Source organism: Caloenas nicobarica, chromosome 10 (genome assembly GCF_036013445.1).
Source record: "Caloenas nicobarica isolate bCalNic1 chromosome 10, bCalNic1.hap1, whole genome shotgun sequence".
Taxonomy (NCBI): domain Eukaryota; kingdom Metazoa; phylum Chordata; class Aves; order Columbiformes; family Columbidae; genus Caloenas; species Caloenas nicobarica.
The window spans coordinates 9,963,555-9,979,811 of NC_088254.1; the positions used below are offsets into that span (position 1 = coordinate 9,963,555).

General features: G+C 39.2%; 1 protein-coding gene across 2 annotated transcripts in view; it reads left to right on the forward strand.

Moving 5' to 3' along the window:
• RAB27A (RAB27A, member RAS oncogene family) overlaps positions 1-13,696 on the forward strand; it is a 34,541-nt gene extending 20,845 nt beyond the window's left edge. For both annotated transcript variants that reach the window (XM_065642077.1, XM_065642075.1), the window contains exons 3-7: positions 4,931-5,103; positions 6,923-7,008; positions 7,730-7,833; positions 8,589-8,712; positions 11,276-13,696. In XM_065642077.1, coding sequence (XP_065498149.1) covers positions 4,951-5,103; positions 6,923-7,008; positions 7,730-7,833; positions 8,589-8,712; positions 11,276-11,474 — 666 coding nt within the window. In that variant the 5' untranslated portion in view covers positions 4,931-4,950 and the 3' untranslated portion in view covers positions 11,475-13,696. The remainder of the gene's footprint in view (positions 1-4,930; positions 5,104-6,922; positions 7,009-7,729; positions 7,834-8,588; positions 8,713-11,275) is intronic.
• Positions 13,697-16,257: the final 2,561 nt, after the last annotated feature.

Here is a 16,257-nt window from a genome sequence, read left to right on the forward strand (position 1 = left end):
TGGCTACACTGCAGATCCGGGATGCTGGGGTGATGTCCGAGTTGTATAGAGAGTCATTTCACTTGGTATGAGGGGGGAGAGTGGGTTGAGTCAAATATCTGGTTTTATTCGAGTAGTTTCATGCAGAATAGTGTGGTTTTTGCTCTTGGGGCTGGCTAGGTGGTGTAGTGTGGGGAGGACTCCTCCTACCCCCAGAAAGCTTCCTCATATATTGCTTCTCTGAGAAATGGGGTGGTGTTGCAGGTGTGGTCTGAAATCATGTCAGACGTAATATTAATACTTTATGTTCCAGTCTTTGCCAAATAATAATTTTATCATCTTTAGAAATCTATGGTATAGATGGTGTTCACCGTGGTACTCATGGGGCAGCAAGGTGTCCTCGAGTCCGTACAAGAAAGAAAGGAAGAAAACAGCAGTTTGCATCAGAGACTGCTGTATCCTCCTCGCACCCAAGAGAGGAGGATGTAAAGCTATGAACAGAACTGAACAGCTGTGATCCATGTACTCCGTCGTTAATACATTTTTGTGTGAAAACACTCGTTAGGAACAATGTAATTGTATTAAGGTGTGTGAGCAATTTAGCAGACAGTTTACATCTGCTCCTAGGTAGGTCATGCACAAATGTATTCTGAAATGCTGTTTGCCTCTAGGAATAAATGGGATGTGAACTGTGTAATTGCTTCCCAGTCGTGCTGTCAGTCAGCACCCTCCTTAGACACGGAGACATGAGGCACACCTCTATATCTCTGAGCACCCATCACCGTGAGTGCAAACAGCTGACACGTAAGCCTCTTGGCTGTGTGCTGAAGAGGTGGTGCTAGAAAAATACTCTTACTGGAAGCACTATCTCTTGTGTGCCCTAACTATTCCTTTAGCAGAGTTGGGGTAAGTGGTATACTTTACTTTAAATTGATGTGCTTGAGGACTGTGTGATTGAGAGCATGTTCAGATTTCCTGAATTTTACACTCTGTGCGTGTGTGTACACATTTTTATTTGCAGCTCAATGCTTTTTTTCTGTTTTGGCTTGTGTTTTCATTTATTCGTCTCTCTGTGCCTTCTTCCTTTTTCCTTATCCGCTCCATCGGCTCTGTAGTAGCACAGGACTTGCATGTTTTGTGTAAAGCCAGTTCAGGAAGCACGTTCCCTGTTCCCGTACTGCACATGTAGGGAAATCCCACGTGCCAAGCCGTGTTCTTTAATTTCGACAGGTGCAACACTGCCGTAGTCTTCAATGTTTTATCATGCGATAGGGTTGTGATATTTGTGTCCTGGAGGCAAAAATATGAGCCTGTTAATGTTGATGCCTGTTAATGCGAAAGTAACTTGGACTAGGAAATCCACTGAACGAGAGCAGCACTTGCTTTGCAGAGCATCCCTTCTTGGCAAGCCGCGATCTGGCCGTGTGGATGTGGAGGCTCCAGAGCGGCAGCTGTATAGGCACGGCTGAAGTGATGGCTCTGGGGTCCTGTCAGCAATGGGAAAGACCAGTGAGTGGAGTTTTCCCAGCACTTGATCATGTCCCCTGTCCATCCCCATGCTCGGTGAAGCGCAAAGCCAGAGCTGAATGGGATTTATGGAGGAGTTTACAAAAGCCAAAACCCTGGAGGGCTTGATGTGGAGCCTAAAACTGTGTCCATCACTGATTTTTTTCAGTCAAGGAGCTCTTACTCTTAGAAGCAAGATTTGGGAATGATCATTCTAAAATGAATTCAGATTTTTTTTAATTTTTATTTTGGTGACCTGATGAATTATAATTGTATCATCAATTTTCTCAGATTCTTCCTTTTCTACCTCCCACTCTTCTGATAAGATGAGGAATAGAAATGTGGAAGGAAGGACTATAAAGCCCAATTTAAAAAAAAAAAAGGCAAAATTGGAAGGAAAAAATGGGATGGATTTTTAGTGACAGGGCTATGGCTTTTAAAAACTGCACAGCAGTTTTTCTATGAATATACTTTGCTGGGTATATATTCTTATTTCTGTTGTGTGGAGCTGAATGTATCTGGGCACTAGGACTGCAGGTCTTGGAAGCAGAGGGCGGAGATCACTTTTTAAATATTTGTACAGGGAGGAGGGCATGGCTTGAAACTGCTATGAAAATAGCTCTTTGCATGTCTCCAAGGATAGGTTAACTGTGCAGGGTTTCACAAGAACCACTCCCTGGAGATATTTGAATAATAGATTGACATTATGGGGTGCAGTGAAAGGTGTGTGCATTTCAAAAGCCTAAGGAGAAAATTTCCTTCTCAAGCAAGTCATTTAGAAGGCATTTAATGCCCTTCCTGTGAAGGCTTCCTAGTCCTCCATTAGTCATTGCAAATTGTATTTGTTACCAGCCATATGGAAAACTGAGGCTTAAGTGGTCCGAATGATGTGGCATATTTGTCCGAACAGATACTCTACAAATCCGATGTGACACTAGGAATACCTTTACATTGTACTTCCCCAAGGTCTCCCCTTGACCTTTCTGTTCTAACCAGAGATTTCACCCAGCTCTGTCCAACAGTTTCTTACAGCTCCCAGTAAGAGCTGTAGCGCCCTTTCTTCCTCCGTAAAGTCTTGCACAAGGCACCTGATAAATTAGCTTTCTTACAACATAAATTAGCAGTGATTAGGTGTCACTACCATTTGTATCTGTTATTAAAAGTATGTTCTATGTACCTCTAGCTAGCTAACAAAATACCGATAAGGCAGATACTTCTGTACAGGTGGGACAGCACAATAAGAGACATGAGGCTAGCTTGTCTTTGTATAATATACTGGCCCTAAGACTTGCATTTAAGCCTCTGTAAGCAACAATTAATTTAGGGGTATTGAGACTGAAAGAACATATACTTGAGTAGAGAGGGACCTTACACAGCCCTTTGCCATTGGTGATCATCTGAGGGCAAAAAACCCCACCTTATATGAGATGGAAGTCTAAATCAAATCCTGTCTTTAGTTAAAACTTTCTTGCTTGCTTTTTGAAGTATTCTCCCCTTTCTTCTAGTTCATTTCAATGAAAAGACTTTATAGACCTACAAGCTAGGCCATCTGATTGTACTTTTTTTTTTCCTTCCTCAGCGGGGGTAGGATTTAAAAAATGAAACAAGACCCCTTTTGCTCGTCTGTGTGAGCATATCTAATGGAACAGGGCTTTTAATTTCTTCTAAAATTCTCTTACGTCAGTGCGTGGCTGTCTGTTCAACTTGCTGACTTGAATATGCCGCTCTTCCAGACCTGCGTGGTGGATGCAGGTCTGCAGTTGGTATTTATGTGAAAAGCTCACTGATGGCTATTACTGCAGGGGTTTTTTGTGTGTGTCAGTCTTTTACTCTGCTGCAAAACTTTGTATTAAAACACAATAGTGGAAAGTGAATTAGGTGGCTGTGGTGTGGTAGTGAGAGTGAACTCTGTCACCTAAACCCCCTTTCTTTTTTTTGCTGTCATTGATGGCATAATGTCAAATATGCCTTGGCTGGGGAAAAGGAGACTTCCAAACTGGAAATGGCAAATAAGTGTCACATGCTTTCTGCTGGCTCTCCAGCTGGAGAGTAACTGGGTGTAAATCTGACCATTGTCTGCGTTTGGTTGTGTAAGTGCAGCCAAGGCTAAGCGGACTAATCACAGTTCTGTCTTGTAACCCAGAGCAGTGCTAACATAAAGTTGAAACTTTAAAGATAGTTATGGTTTTAGCTTAATGGTAGCGATTGAGTGACTTGGAATACGGAGTTTGTTACAAACCTCAAGCTGTGAGTTGATAGTCAAGAATGAATTGGTGTTTTGCCACTGCTTCAGTGTTTGACTTGAAATGAATAATTTTATCTAGTTCAAGCTACAAATAGTTCCAAAAATACTTGCTTACAGTTGAAACAGCAGATTTTACTTTTAAAAAAAATTTATTTCATTGCATCGTCTATCTTATTTTTTTGTATTTTGGTATTTATTTCCCTCCATCATAAGAGGCAATTTAATGCCCGTTGCATGTTGCTTTTAGAACAGTTATTTTAGGCTTATCTTTTCACGTTCAGATCTTTGAACACAACAGAAGGCAGTTCTCTGCTGTTTGTTTTTGTGGGAGAGAGGCTCAGTAGCTACTCAACAGGAAAGTACTAGTGCACTTACATCAGTCTTTCTAGTATGCATGACATTTGCCAGTGATTCTTGTTATACATTCTAGCTGTTACTGCACTTTGATCAGACTATACCTAATATGGTTATTTTTTCCAAAGGCACAAAAAGGATGAAGAGACATTTCTTAAATGTGTACAGGCCATGGGAAAATGTGTATGTTGTTTAATGGCAATTCAGGATCAATATTTAGTTTGAATGATTAACTAGCATAATGATAAACACTTTAAAAACTTTGGAAATTGGTCCTCTAAACAAACCAAACAACAACAACAAAATGTTGCTTGGTTATTTTTCCTTCTCATATGAAAAAACTTTCAAGACTGAAAAATAGCTATTAACAGAAGATGATTGCTGTTTTTATTTAAATTATAGTGAGCAGTCTGGAATTTTTTTTTTGCATAGGTTGTTAATGTCATGGTGAATGTGAGGTCAAAATGGCATTGCTGGTACATTTAAGTAGCTTTTGCCAGCTTCCATGCAAATTAAAACCAGTTCTGCAGTTCATATTCCAGATGTCTTGGATACTTTGACCTTCATTTTCAGTCTTTCCTGAAGGAGTTAAAATTGTGTTGCCTTCTCTTTCTAGTAAAAGGGATGTAGTAAAATTAACTATGCACTTTTTTGGTGACAGCTGAATTTGATATTGATAATTGGCATAATTGAGAGTTTAATGTGAAACCAGTATTAAAGAGTACAGAACTGGTTCCACTGCTGGATGCTTTTTAGTTCAAATAGTGCTTTGTCTTTTAAGCATGTGTCAAAAGCAGCCTTGGCAGAGTTGTTGACTAACTAATCCTTTTTGCTTTGCTTTTTCAGGTGTCTCCTGAATTCTCACTATGTCTGATGGGGACTATGATTACCTCATAAAATTTCTAGCACTCGGTGATTCTGGAGTAGGAAAGACCAGCCTTCTTTACCAATATACAGATGGCAAATTTAATTCCAAATTTATCACAACAGTGGGCATTGACTTTCGGGAAAAGAGAGTGGTGAGTTTTCACAAAAAGTGTGCTACTTTAAAATGGTATCTGTCTTGGTGATGGCTAGAATCTATTTTTTTAAAATCTGACCTGCCAATCCTGCTGTCTAGGCATGCCATCAATAGTTACTGTGTACTTAATCTTGTGACAAGGAAATGATCTCATTTTACTTGGTCATTTTTGTTAGTGTGCGTTGTCGCCCCATTTCTCCCCAAGTTGAAGAAGAGCTGATTGTAAGCAACCACGTTTTACTGCTCAGCAAGTGTTGATGAGCATATCTGCTCTGTGAGTTGTGCACATAGTACCTGGAGTAGCACTTTTACTGTTGAGCTCCCTCCATGAGGAAGGATGGGCTGTAGTAAAAATGTTTTTGCTGTTTGTGAACTGAAATAGCTAGTGAACAAAGACTGCAATGTTAATTTTAAAACCATTTTAAAACATGTGAATGAAATGGATAGCGTGTTACATGGAGCTGATCTGGCTTCCTAAGCAGCTACTACTACCTGAGAAGAATTGTGAAAAATAAGGGGGGTGTGTGTGTGTGTGTATATATACATAAACTCCTGAATTGTTATTAAATTAGGCAAATGTACTTTTGATAAGAAGCTGAGCAGTGCATTACGACAGCAAATTAGATGCTGGCCCTTACTGCACTGAGAAATTGAGTTGTCACAAGTTTTTTTTCATTCTTATGTAGAAGTATTAAATGGCTTTCAGTGTAGTCTGGTGATTTCCCACGTGTCCAAAAATCTGGATGGTGTAATGGGCATTGTGCAGACTGGCTTTTGATGGGTCACGTGCACCGCAGGAGTGCAAGGAGTGAATATCTTGGTGAAATGCAAAACTGGTCTCTTGAATAAGTATTCCCTTTTGTGGGATAGTAACCATGGTAGGTTTACTTGATCAGCATATTTCATAACTCAGGCTAAGGTACAGGTGTCATAAACTGAATCGTATAATCCACAAATACAGCAAATTTGTGTGTCTCTAAAGATGTGTTTGTAACTCTGGTAATCTTGGGTACAACAGCAGTTGAAGGTAAAGAAGATGACCCAACGTGAAGTGAATGAGAAATGAATCTATTTTTATCTGATCCTTCTAGAGCTAACAGATGCCCTTATTTATATTTTCATGCTGAGTAAACTCTTCAGCTTTTACTGTTATCATCCAGTTTCTGCTTTTTAACCTACGATATGATAAAATCTGCGCTCAGCTCTTTTTCAGCAATCTTTTGGCAGCTAAGAAGAGTACATTCTGTTTGCTAATGAGGTTCTGTTAGTAGTAGAAATATATTGCCGTATTGCTTGATCCGATTCTTTCTTTCTTATATTTCAATTTGAACCCAATACAAGACAATAGCAAAAAGAATCCCTCCCCCAAAACCAACAAAAACCCCCAAACAAAACAAAAACAAACAAAAACCACACAACCACCCCACAAATAAACAAACAAAACAAACAAACCACAAAACAAACAACCAAAAAAAGGCAAACCCCCCCAAACAAACACAAAACCAAAACCAAACCAACCAGAAAATCAGAATATGAGAATTAAGCTAATGGAAGTTACTGGTCACTCTAAATATCTGTTTGGAGCCGATAGTCTATTTTATACAGTTTTCCAGTTTCACTTTTACTCTTATTTTTAAATATTCAATCGGATGCAAAATTAAAGCGCAACCCCTATTACTTTTGTCTTACAAAGCAGAAGGATTGAGTCGTAGTTGGGATCTTTGCATTGTCAGTGCTAGTTCTGCTGCTTTCATTTATTTGGTGTTCTGTAGAGGCTGGACTGCTAACACTCAGTCTTGCAAGTTTACCTTTTACAGGTGTATAGACCCAATGGGCCAGACGGCGTTGGTGGCAGAGGACAGAGGATCCATCTTCAGCTCTGGGATACTGCCGGGCAGGAAAGGTACGTTCCACCCCTGACTTGGCAAGTAAGGCAGTTGTCATCAAGCTCGATGCAAATGGAACCGAGTACATGAATTCTCTTTATCGATTGTTACCTTTTAGTTGTATGACTCAAGATGGGAAAGTGAACTTTAATGTTAACAGTGATGGAAATAACATTAAGACTATAAGTGTTGCTTTTTGTCTTTTAGAAACTTTCCATTTATTTTTTCATTGCCAATGCATATAGATGCTTTTGAAGCTTTTCTTTTTTCACTTTTCCTTAAATTTCTGAAAATAACGTTGAGGTCTTAGGGAAGTCAGACAAGTGACATTACTTCAAAGGATTCTCTTCTATTTGTCTATCAAAAAGGCTGGCATCCTAGTGGTTGATAGTCTTAAAATCAAGACCTGATGTGTAGGGGACAAATTTCTGATCAAAGTGTGAATTTTATTATTTTTTAAATTTCTGAATGTTGATCAAGTCATGCTTTATAGTAGAAGACTTTGTCTAAAGCTGTCACACTCGAGTGAGATGTCTCCTTGACTTCCTTAGGCCTTTTCTAGACTACAGGAATGTTAGCAATTCTTGTCATGCAGTTCCTACGTCAGCAAAACAATTAGGATGAATTTTTCATTCTAATTAATTCAGTCTTGATTTACCTCCGTTTTATGACTGTATGCAATTATATTTTCAAAGTAACTTGTCAGATGAGCCAACTAATTTCACTGTGCTCGTCTAGGTTTCGTAGCTTGACAACGGCTTTCTTCAGAGATGCCATGGGGTTTCTTCTACTCTTTGATCTGACAAATGAGCAAAGCTTTCTAAATGTCAGGAACTGGATAAGTATGGCATTTCTTTATTTTTTCTTTTTTCTTTCATTCTTCGTATGGGTGCAGAGGGGACTGTGCTTGTAAATATGGAGTCTCACCGAGAAATAGAACTGAAAGTACTGTTTTTCATAGCTTTCTCAGTAAAATAAAGTAAATGTTGCATTCATAATTGTTATAGCTGCTAGTGGTGGCTTCTAGTGCTTACCTGAAATTCAGCTTTGCCTACTGAACTTGACTCTTAACCTACATAAAAGCGGCTGAGAGAACAGCATATCCCCGGCTCTGATGATATTCAGTAATTCAAGTGTGTGGAAAGCCTACATAAAACTCTATTTTGATTCACCTGAAGCTTTGTCAGCAAAACTCAATGGAAGGCAAATGTTACTAGACTGGTATATCTAGGCGAAGCTGTTCCTAAACTGCATCATCCATCAGGAGAGGGAAGTATGTCCTTTCCTGGCAGCTCACTGAAGATGCTTGGTGAGCATAACTCCTTAAGCTACAAATACACAACTTCTATGCTAATTCTGCCAGGCTTCTGCTCCCCTGGCTTGTTCCCTGGGTACATGGTAGTGGGTGTCCACCTGTTCTCTGGCTCCTCAGTGCAATAGCAGAAATCCTGTGAGATAACAGAGAACGTACTTGTTTTCTGCTTTTCAAAGAGTTGTTTTCCTGAAAGACTTTGTGTCCTTCGAAACGTGGTAGCGTTCTTCATGAGCTTTATGTGTGACAGAAGGTGGTGACCCCTATTCATGTTGTTGCTGTTAGGTCAGCTACAAATGCATGCATATTGTGAAAACCCTGACATCGTATTGTGTGGAAACAAGAGTGATCTGGAAGACCAAAGAATGGTGAAAGAAGAAGAGGCTAAGGAACTTGCAGAAAAATATGGGTAAGTAACTTCCTTCCAGTTATCACTGTGTTTAAAGCAGAATGAAATGGTTTTTGTAATGCTTTTTCCATATACTGAAGGGTTATTGTGAGAATCAGTATTTTAGAGTGCTTAACTGGCCAGACGATGTATTTTTTTCTGTCAGAGATTAATGTTTTCTGCATTGCTGAAAAATTCATACTTAGTATTGCAATAATGTTGCACTGGAGATTGCTTAATCTTCTTCTTTCCTTGGCAGGAAACAATATAAATTTTCACAGACATTCTGGAAAAAGGATAGAATTTAGCTGGAGAGGCAGGTGAAAGATGGAGGTCTAATTTTTTGTGCTTGCCTGTGCTGAGGCTTTCTGTGGGGCACAGAAAACCGAGGTCTCTTACGAAGTGAAATCAAAAAGAGCATTTGGTGAGGTGATCAGTGTCACATCAGATTTTAGGGAAAACAAAAATAATACCAAGCAATGATATCCTAATTTACAAGCTGAGTTGTTTTACAAAATTTTGTTGTAGGGTAGCTGTTGTCTCTGGCATGGCCATGGAAATACGCAGCCTCAGTTTCTTTGAGAGCCTCGGGACCCATTCACCAGCATTCAGAGCGTCTGCTTGCAGAGTGCTGAGTTCCCACAAAGAGCAGTGCTGGTCCAGACCACAGTTCCCCAGTTCTCTGCTCCCTCCCCATTCAACCTTCCATCAGCTGCTGAAGCAATTTTGTTAGGACTGTACCTTAGGTGAATTCTTAGTGACTTGACCTCGAAGGGGCCAGCTGTGTTTTCTCGCAGGCATCTGCAATCTTTCTAGCATGTGAACTGCATTCCTTCTCAGTTGAAAACTGAATAAGATGATGTGTTCCAACCAGTAATCTGCATTCAGTCTGGAGGAAGGGATCAGAGCTGGTCCAAAGTGAAGCCCACAAAGCACGTATAGAGTGAACACTAGGTCCTCAGTGCTAACTGCCTGCTGCTGCAGGTCTAGTCCTGTTGTGCCATGCCATTTCCTATCACATAGTCACAAATTACCTTTCCCTGACCTTGAAGAATCATTGGAGGCAAACCAGAGGCAATCTATCCATTAGAGACAAATGGGTTTAGTGCAATATTGCCTTCTTACTTTTTCCTTCTCCTGTCAAAATGCTTGTTTGGAGTCCATGTTACACAGAAAACAGCAAGTACATATGGTACTGTAACCAGCTGCTTGCGAAGGAGCAAAAGCTTTTAAACAGCAGCAGATGGCACGTAACCATTTCTTAAAAATTTGAAAGAGATCTCTTTACATGTGACTTCTGGAAGTCATTCATGAAAGGTTTATCTGTGTGGCTGAAAATGCCAACTCAGTTTAGGAGCAGGGAGCTAAAAGTCACAGTTATAGATCATATCCAATCTATAGGCAGTTACAAAGTTCTCTGCCCTGGAGAGGTGGGACAGGATAGCTGCTAGGAGTGACTCCTGAGAGGGGACAAGATAAATCCTGCTGCAGCAAACAGTTCTCTGATAACAAGTGTGAGATAGTGAATATCCTCTTCCTGTGGAAAGGGCTTGTACTGGTGATATTTTTTGAAAATTATTCCAGGAGACCTACACACTGAGGCAGTAAGATAATATTTTTGACCACTCATTGAATCTTGCAAGTTAATATTTAAAATTATGAAGTGATTATATCAGTCACTTCAGGAGTAACACTAATGTGGCCACTCCGGCACCACCCTATGGGGAGCACTTGAGTGCAGAAGGTCAAAGCCTACAGACCCGCTATTGAAACATCCTGGTCCACAGCAATAATGAAAACTAGCAATGCACAGGGTGTTTCAAAAAGGTGGATCCAATTTGAAATCACTGCTGCTTTGAAACTGGGTCTATCCTTCTGAAACACCCTGTGTTTTCAATACCAAGGTACCCAGAAACTTCTGTTAGCAGAGACACAGGTTGTCTGAGCACTGAGACAGATAGATAGATATGTGGGGGGTTTTGTTGTTGTTTGTTTAGTTTGGTGTTTTGTTTTGGGGTTGTTTTTTTTGTTTGGTTTGGGGTTTTTTTGTTTTTTTTTTTTAATGTAAGAATGTTTATAGTTGAGGCGTCAACAGAAGAAACAGTCACTTTTTGTGATAAGAGAACCGCATGAGGAGTCTTTACTGCCTTGCCTGCAGAGGAACGTCCGTACTGGCATTCCCTCTCTTGCAGTGACGCCCTAGCTGATGCAGATAGAAATCAGTAACGAGAACACTTATGTGCACAAGGCCATATAAAGTAATTGCATCTCTTGTGGGGAACAGAGCTGAAAAAAAGAGACCTCAGAAGCATAACTTCGGGAACTCAGGCTGACCAGTGTCTCTGTAAGTGATGGGTAGACTCCATGATGTAAATTAAAGCTTATCCTTCCACCCTACCTACAGAGTCAGCCATTTCATTAATTTAATTTGCATTTCAGACCACTGACCACTTAGTGTCCTTGTGCTATGGAGTAGCAGTAACACCATTTGTGATTCCTAAGTATGTGGCAGTAATCATGTGTAGTTTTTTCTCCTGTGAATATAAACTGTGCGATGTAAGTTTGTGGGTTTTGTCTTCTGCAGAATACCGTATTTTGAAACCAGTGCAGCTAATGGGAATAATGTAAGCAAAGCCATTGAAACTCTGCTTGACCTCATTATGAAGCGCATGGAACGGTGTGTGGATAAATCCTGGATCCCAGAAGGGGTGGTGCGCTCCAATGGGCACAGCTCTACAGAACAACTGAATGAGGAGCAAGAAAAAGGCAAATGTAGCTGTTAAGTCAGTTACAATTAAGTTTAATGTATATGCTAAATTATAGTACAGTTGCAGCTTAACTGTTCAACTCATGGACAAATCACATTGTGTAGTTCTTTAATGAACTATGTTAATTTGTGATACTAATTTTGTTTTTTTTCCTCTCAAACAACATTGATCTTTGCTTGCAAGGTATGCAGTTTATTAGTGATGGGACAGAGGTTTAATTTCGTGTAGCACTAGATATTCCTCTACTTATCTACTTTAGAGGGAAAGAGAGGAATTTTCACTACCCAATTTAGAAACATCTTCTTGTGTGGGCAGTGAGAAGGGGTTGGCTTCTGAATTGAAGGATTTTCAGTTGCCCTTTGAAGGCTCCATTAACTACACAGACAAGGCACTTAGATTAGATACCATGACAGCTCTTAGTCTCTACTAACAGCAAGCTCACCAACATGGTTCTTGGTTTGAACAGAAACATTTAGTAATTTTATCAATCGGTAACAATCCTAAAGAGCAAATCCTATGTTTTCCATAAAAGCCTGAGAGTAGCTTTTCCTTGCTCTCTCAAACCATCAGTTTTTAGTGATGAAAACCCAAAGAAAGCTATTCTATATAGAAAAAAAACCTCCAGAAAAGCCTGGGGTGCATATGTAGAGCACTTTGGGTATGTCGTGAAATCGAACGTGTAAACTACAACCGTACTATAAAAAATATATCCAACACAGCCTATGAGACCTCCTGGCATCATTTGAATTTCTAGAACATGCATATACATGTATTTATGTGTAAATGGCATAACTGTACATCTGTTGTTACGTTTCTTTTATGTTACCACTCGTGTTTTAACAGGAATGTAAAGCAACCTAGATTACAACAAAATTTCATGAGGGCTAGTGCTTTGTGCTGAATTTGTTTTACCAAACACAGATTTGGAATGTTTCTTCAAATTCGAATTGAAAAATGAATTATGATTGTCTTCTGGTGAGATGCAACTAAGATACTAGTTCTGTCTAGATCAGTATTTCTATAAATTTGTAATGCTTATTTTATTCTGCCAGCCTTTGTGTTCTGTACGTGTTGGCTATCGTATATTCATTTATGGCTTGTTTATTTCCTTTAGGTTGTGTTTAAAAAAGAAGAGAGTTGCTTTTCTTTTTCCCCTCCTACAGATCACATAAATGTCAATTTTGGTTTCAGTGGATCATGTTACTCTTTGATCATTTTATTTATTCATACAACCTAAGGAACAATCAGTATTTTTGGGGTCTTTTTCCCAGACTGATTTATAAGATGTGCCTACCAAACTGTTTTCTACCCCGCAAAGTATTGCCAATTAAAGTCATAACATGCCAAACTGAGTCTTGTAACAGACTTTCCACAGTAGTTTGTTTACAAAACTCCAAAGCTATTATTTCTTTAGAAATTATGTATTTATTTATTTAAACATTCTAGCTACTGCAATTTCAGGCAAACATTGATACCAGTTGTGAACATGAATTCACAGCATAACAAATTTTTTGAAGGACCAAAAATGTTTCTAGAATAGGAGCTAATAAAAAAAAATATATATTTGATATAGCCTCTGGTTATTAGTAATGCAAGAATAAGTGTTAAAACTTGGTTCTTAAAATATTTTATAAAGTAATGCATTGTTCTCTAACAAACACAACATATAAATATTAGATTTTTATCACAGTCCACACAGAATATTTTAGAAGTGCAATATAATTTGACTGCATTGGGGCTAGGACAGAGATTAAAGCAATTTATATTGGATAACTATAGAGGGTTTTTTTCTACTATACAATACCAAGGTTCTAAAATGCTCGTGGACCAGTTACTGCAGTTTAACTTGGAGTGCCTTTTGATTTTATCATCATGTTTCTGCCCAGTAGAATATCAAACTCTACTGTAGGACACAATACATTTCAATGTACTTCAGTGTCTGAATTTCTTTTAATGTAACTCTGCTTTTCAGAGAGTTGCAGTGGAACTTTGTCAGGCATTAACTTTAATGGGAGTTTTTGTGCTTATAGCTCCATCCAGGTCCTGGAAACAGTAAGGATTGTTGTAACCAACTACTGAGCTAAGTGACTACTGAAAAGGTGTAAAAATATTTCCTTTTGAATACTTATGTTTAGATTGGATATTAAATATTAAGTATTAAATACTGAAACTGTCATTTTTGTGTCATGGGTATTATATGTAACTATTTATAAGGAGAGTCTATATTAAATTGCTTTGATGTCAGCCTTTGAAATGTGCCATAAGATTTATCTGTTAGAATTATTCTGTGACAAAACTTTTTTGTTCCTTTTTGAGCTCTCATGAGAAAGAATGGTACATGTTTCTTGTCAGTGAATTACTCTATTCTTACTAGTCTAGCACTGGTTTTAAAAAACAAACAAACGAAGAATTCTCATGTGGTGAGAAATTGTCATTTCAAGTAAAGTTATTTCCATCCAGTGTCAAACAAAAATGTTAATCTGTAATGGAACAAAGTTTTGGATTTCCCTTATGGTGCTTTGTCCCAGGATTTCTTATTAATATAAAATAGTTAGACATTCCTCATCTGAACCTTGTCAGCATTTGTTGAACTGAATTGTAGCATTTACTGTTGTCTCAGTTCAGTATCAGTCTGTGTCCTTTTGCACTGTCCCTATGCATTATGGTTTTTTTAGTTCAAATGCATCTAAGTTCTCTTCTGTGGCCTGGGTACTTCTTGCTGTTACCCTCTGGCACTGACCGAACCAGTTGGAAAGGAGGCCAGTGCATCCTGGGTGATGCCAGAAGGAGCTCAAACCCATAGAAGAGAAGAGAGGCAACACTTCTGTGTTTATAACGCATTCAGAAAACTGCTAATGTGGGCATGTAGCATGTTTAGAGCATAGGGAATCAAGCAATATATTTTATAAAATCTACTCCTTCTGCAAAGGTAAGGAGCCTTATTTTTCAGAATAGCTGCTTCTGTCAAGAATGGTGTAGATGACCAGGTAGGTTATGATATGCTGGAGGGCACAGCTGCTATTCAGAGGTGCCTTAACAGCAAGAGACATGAACTGAACTAAACTTATATTAATTCTAACAAGGGCAAGTGTGACTGCGTATGCCATCTGGGTTGGAATAACCCCATGCAGTAGTACTGGCTGGAATCTCCAATCCTTGAAGACACTAAAAACTCAAGTGGATTGTGGCCCTGAGCCACCTGGTGTGATTTCTCTCACTTTGAGCAGGACTTTGATCTAGATGACCTCCGGAAGTGTCTTCCAACTGACATGATTATATGCTCTGTGAACCTGATCCTACAAGTGCACATGCCTGAGAGTTGTCTGTTCTTTTATATGACTGTATATGACAGTTTATATGAACTGTATAAGACAGTTCTTTTATTTGTATTAGGAACATGGACAAGTATGTGAATCTTTGTAGCCCAGGGCTTTGCTAAGAGTTTAAGGTATTGAGTTGTTTGGTGAAACAATTCTTGCTGTGGTAATCTGCATCAAAAATCAAACAAATGAACCACTCAGTTTGCTGCAAACCCTCTTCTTCCAGCGAGGGTGTTTTTCAGCTGGTTACCTAATTCTGTCTGTGAATAACTGTTAATGGAATAGAAGTGCCTTTTCTTTTTTGATAATTAATCTGGATTCTGACTCCAGCAACCGTCAATCTATATTGCCTTTTAGATCAGGAATAAGCACTTCATATCCACAACATAATGGCCTGAACTTGAAGAGGAGATTAGCACCTTGATATGAAAAAAGGAGGGGGGGAAATCCAATTGTGAATGCTTGTAGGAACACTGTGCTCTCACATCCCATCTATCTGCTGGAGGCATTGGTGACAGCCTATAATCCACAGTGTTTACATTATAGAAGCCACCAAAGACTTCACAATACAGTGTTCTGCCAGGAAAAAAGCTGACTTCAGTGAAATAAATAGAGCCCATGGGGGAAAAAAAGCCATGTAGACAGGAAACTCAAAGTAATCAAACTGAAAAAGAAGGATTGCAATTGCAAATGCCAAAGCATAGAAGACCTAGACCTAAGGAAACTTATTTACTATTTGGTTTTGCCCCAGCTGTAAACTTGGTGTCCTCATAGCTTCCCTCATAAAATTACTTTGTGTATGTTTGTCTGCTATTTCCTCTTATCAGCTGGGTTGCCATCTTCTCTCATAGCAACAGCGCCTTTGCTCTGGCGTGCAGCATGAGACTAATATCCTGTACCGTCCTATCTTGCTTTCTGTCTGTGAGTCAGTTTGGAGCTGTTGTTCCTAGGGCTGGAGGTGAGTACTGGTCACCAGTCATATGCTCTCAACCGTGTCCTGCAACAGCATGTAGCTGAGGTCTGGTTTTCAAAAAGATTGGAGACAAGTTCTGTGCTGATAAGGTTAGTGATTCTACTATGCTAAAGCAAGTTTTTTTTTTCTTCCTTCCAGCTTTCTTAATATAAGCCCAAGCTGACTGCCTTTTTTGTTGTTCTGGAAACCAGAAAGCAAAAAGTACCCTAAGGGCACATGCAATTCAACACATGGATTTTTCACCAAATACTTAGATAGTTAATTTCTTTTAAATGGAGAAGCAGGAACCGTGGTGGTAAAGCCTTAAATGGTGAGGAAGATTTCAAACTCTGAGCTGGGTTGGTGTCCCAAGACTGAAGAACAGAGTGAAGACCCTCTCCAATTCCAAACCGTTTAGGAAGGTACAGGGCCTAGCATTTAGGTCCTTTCACAGTGAACAGGTAACTCTGTGATAAGGCGGACAGGAAGATTAATAGGTTCCTTAGAGTAATGCATGCAGAGCCAT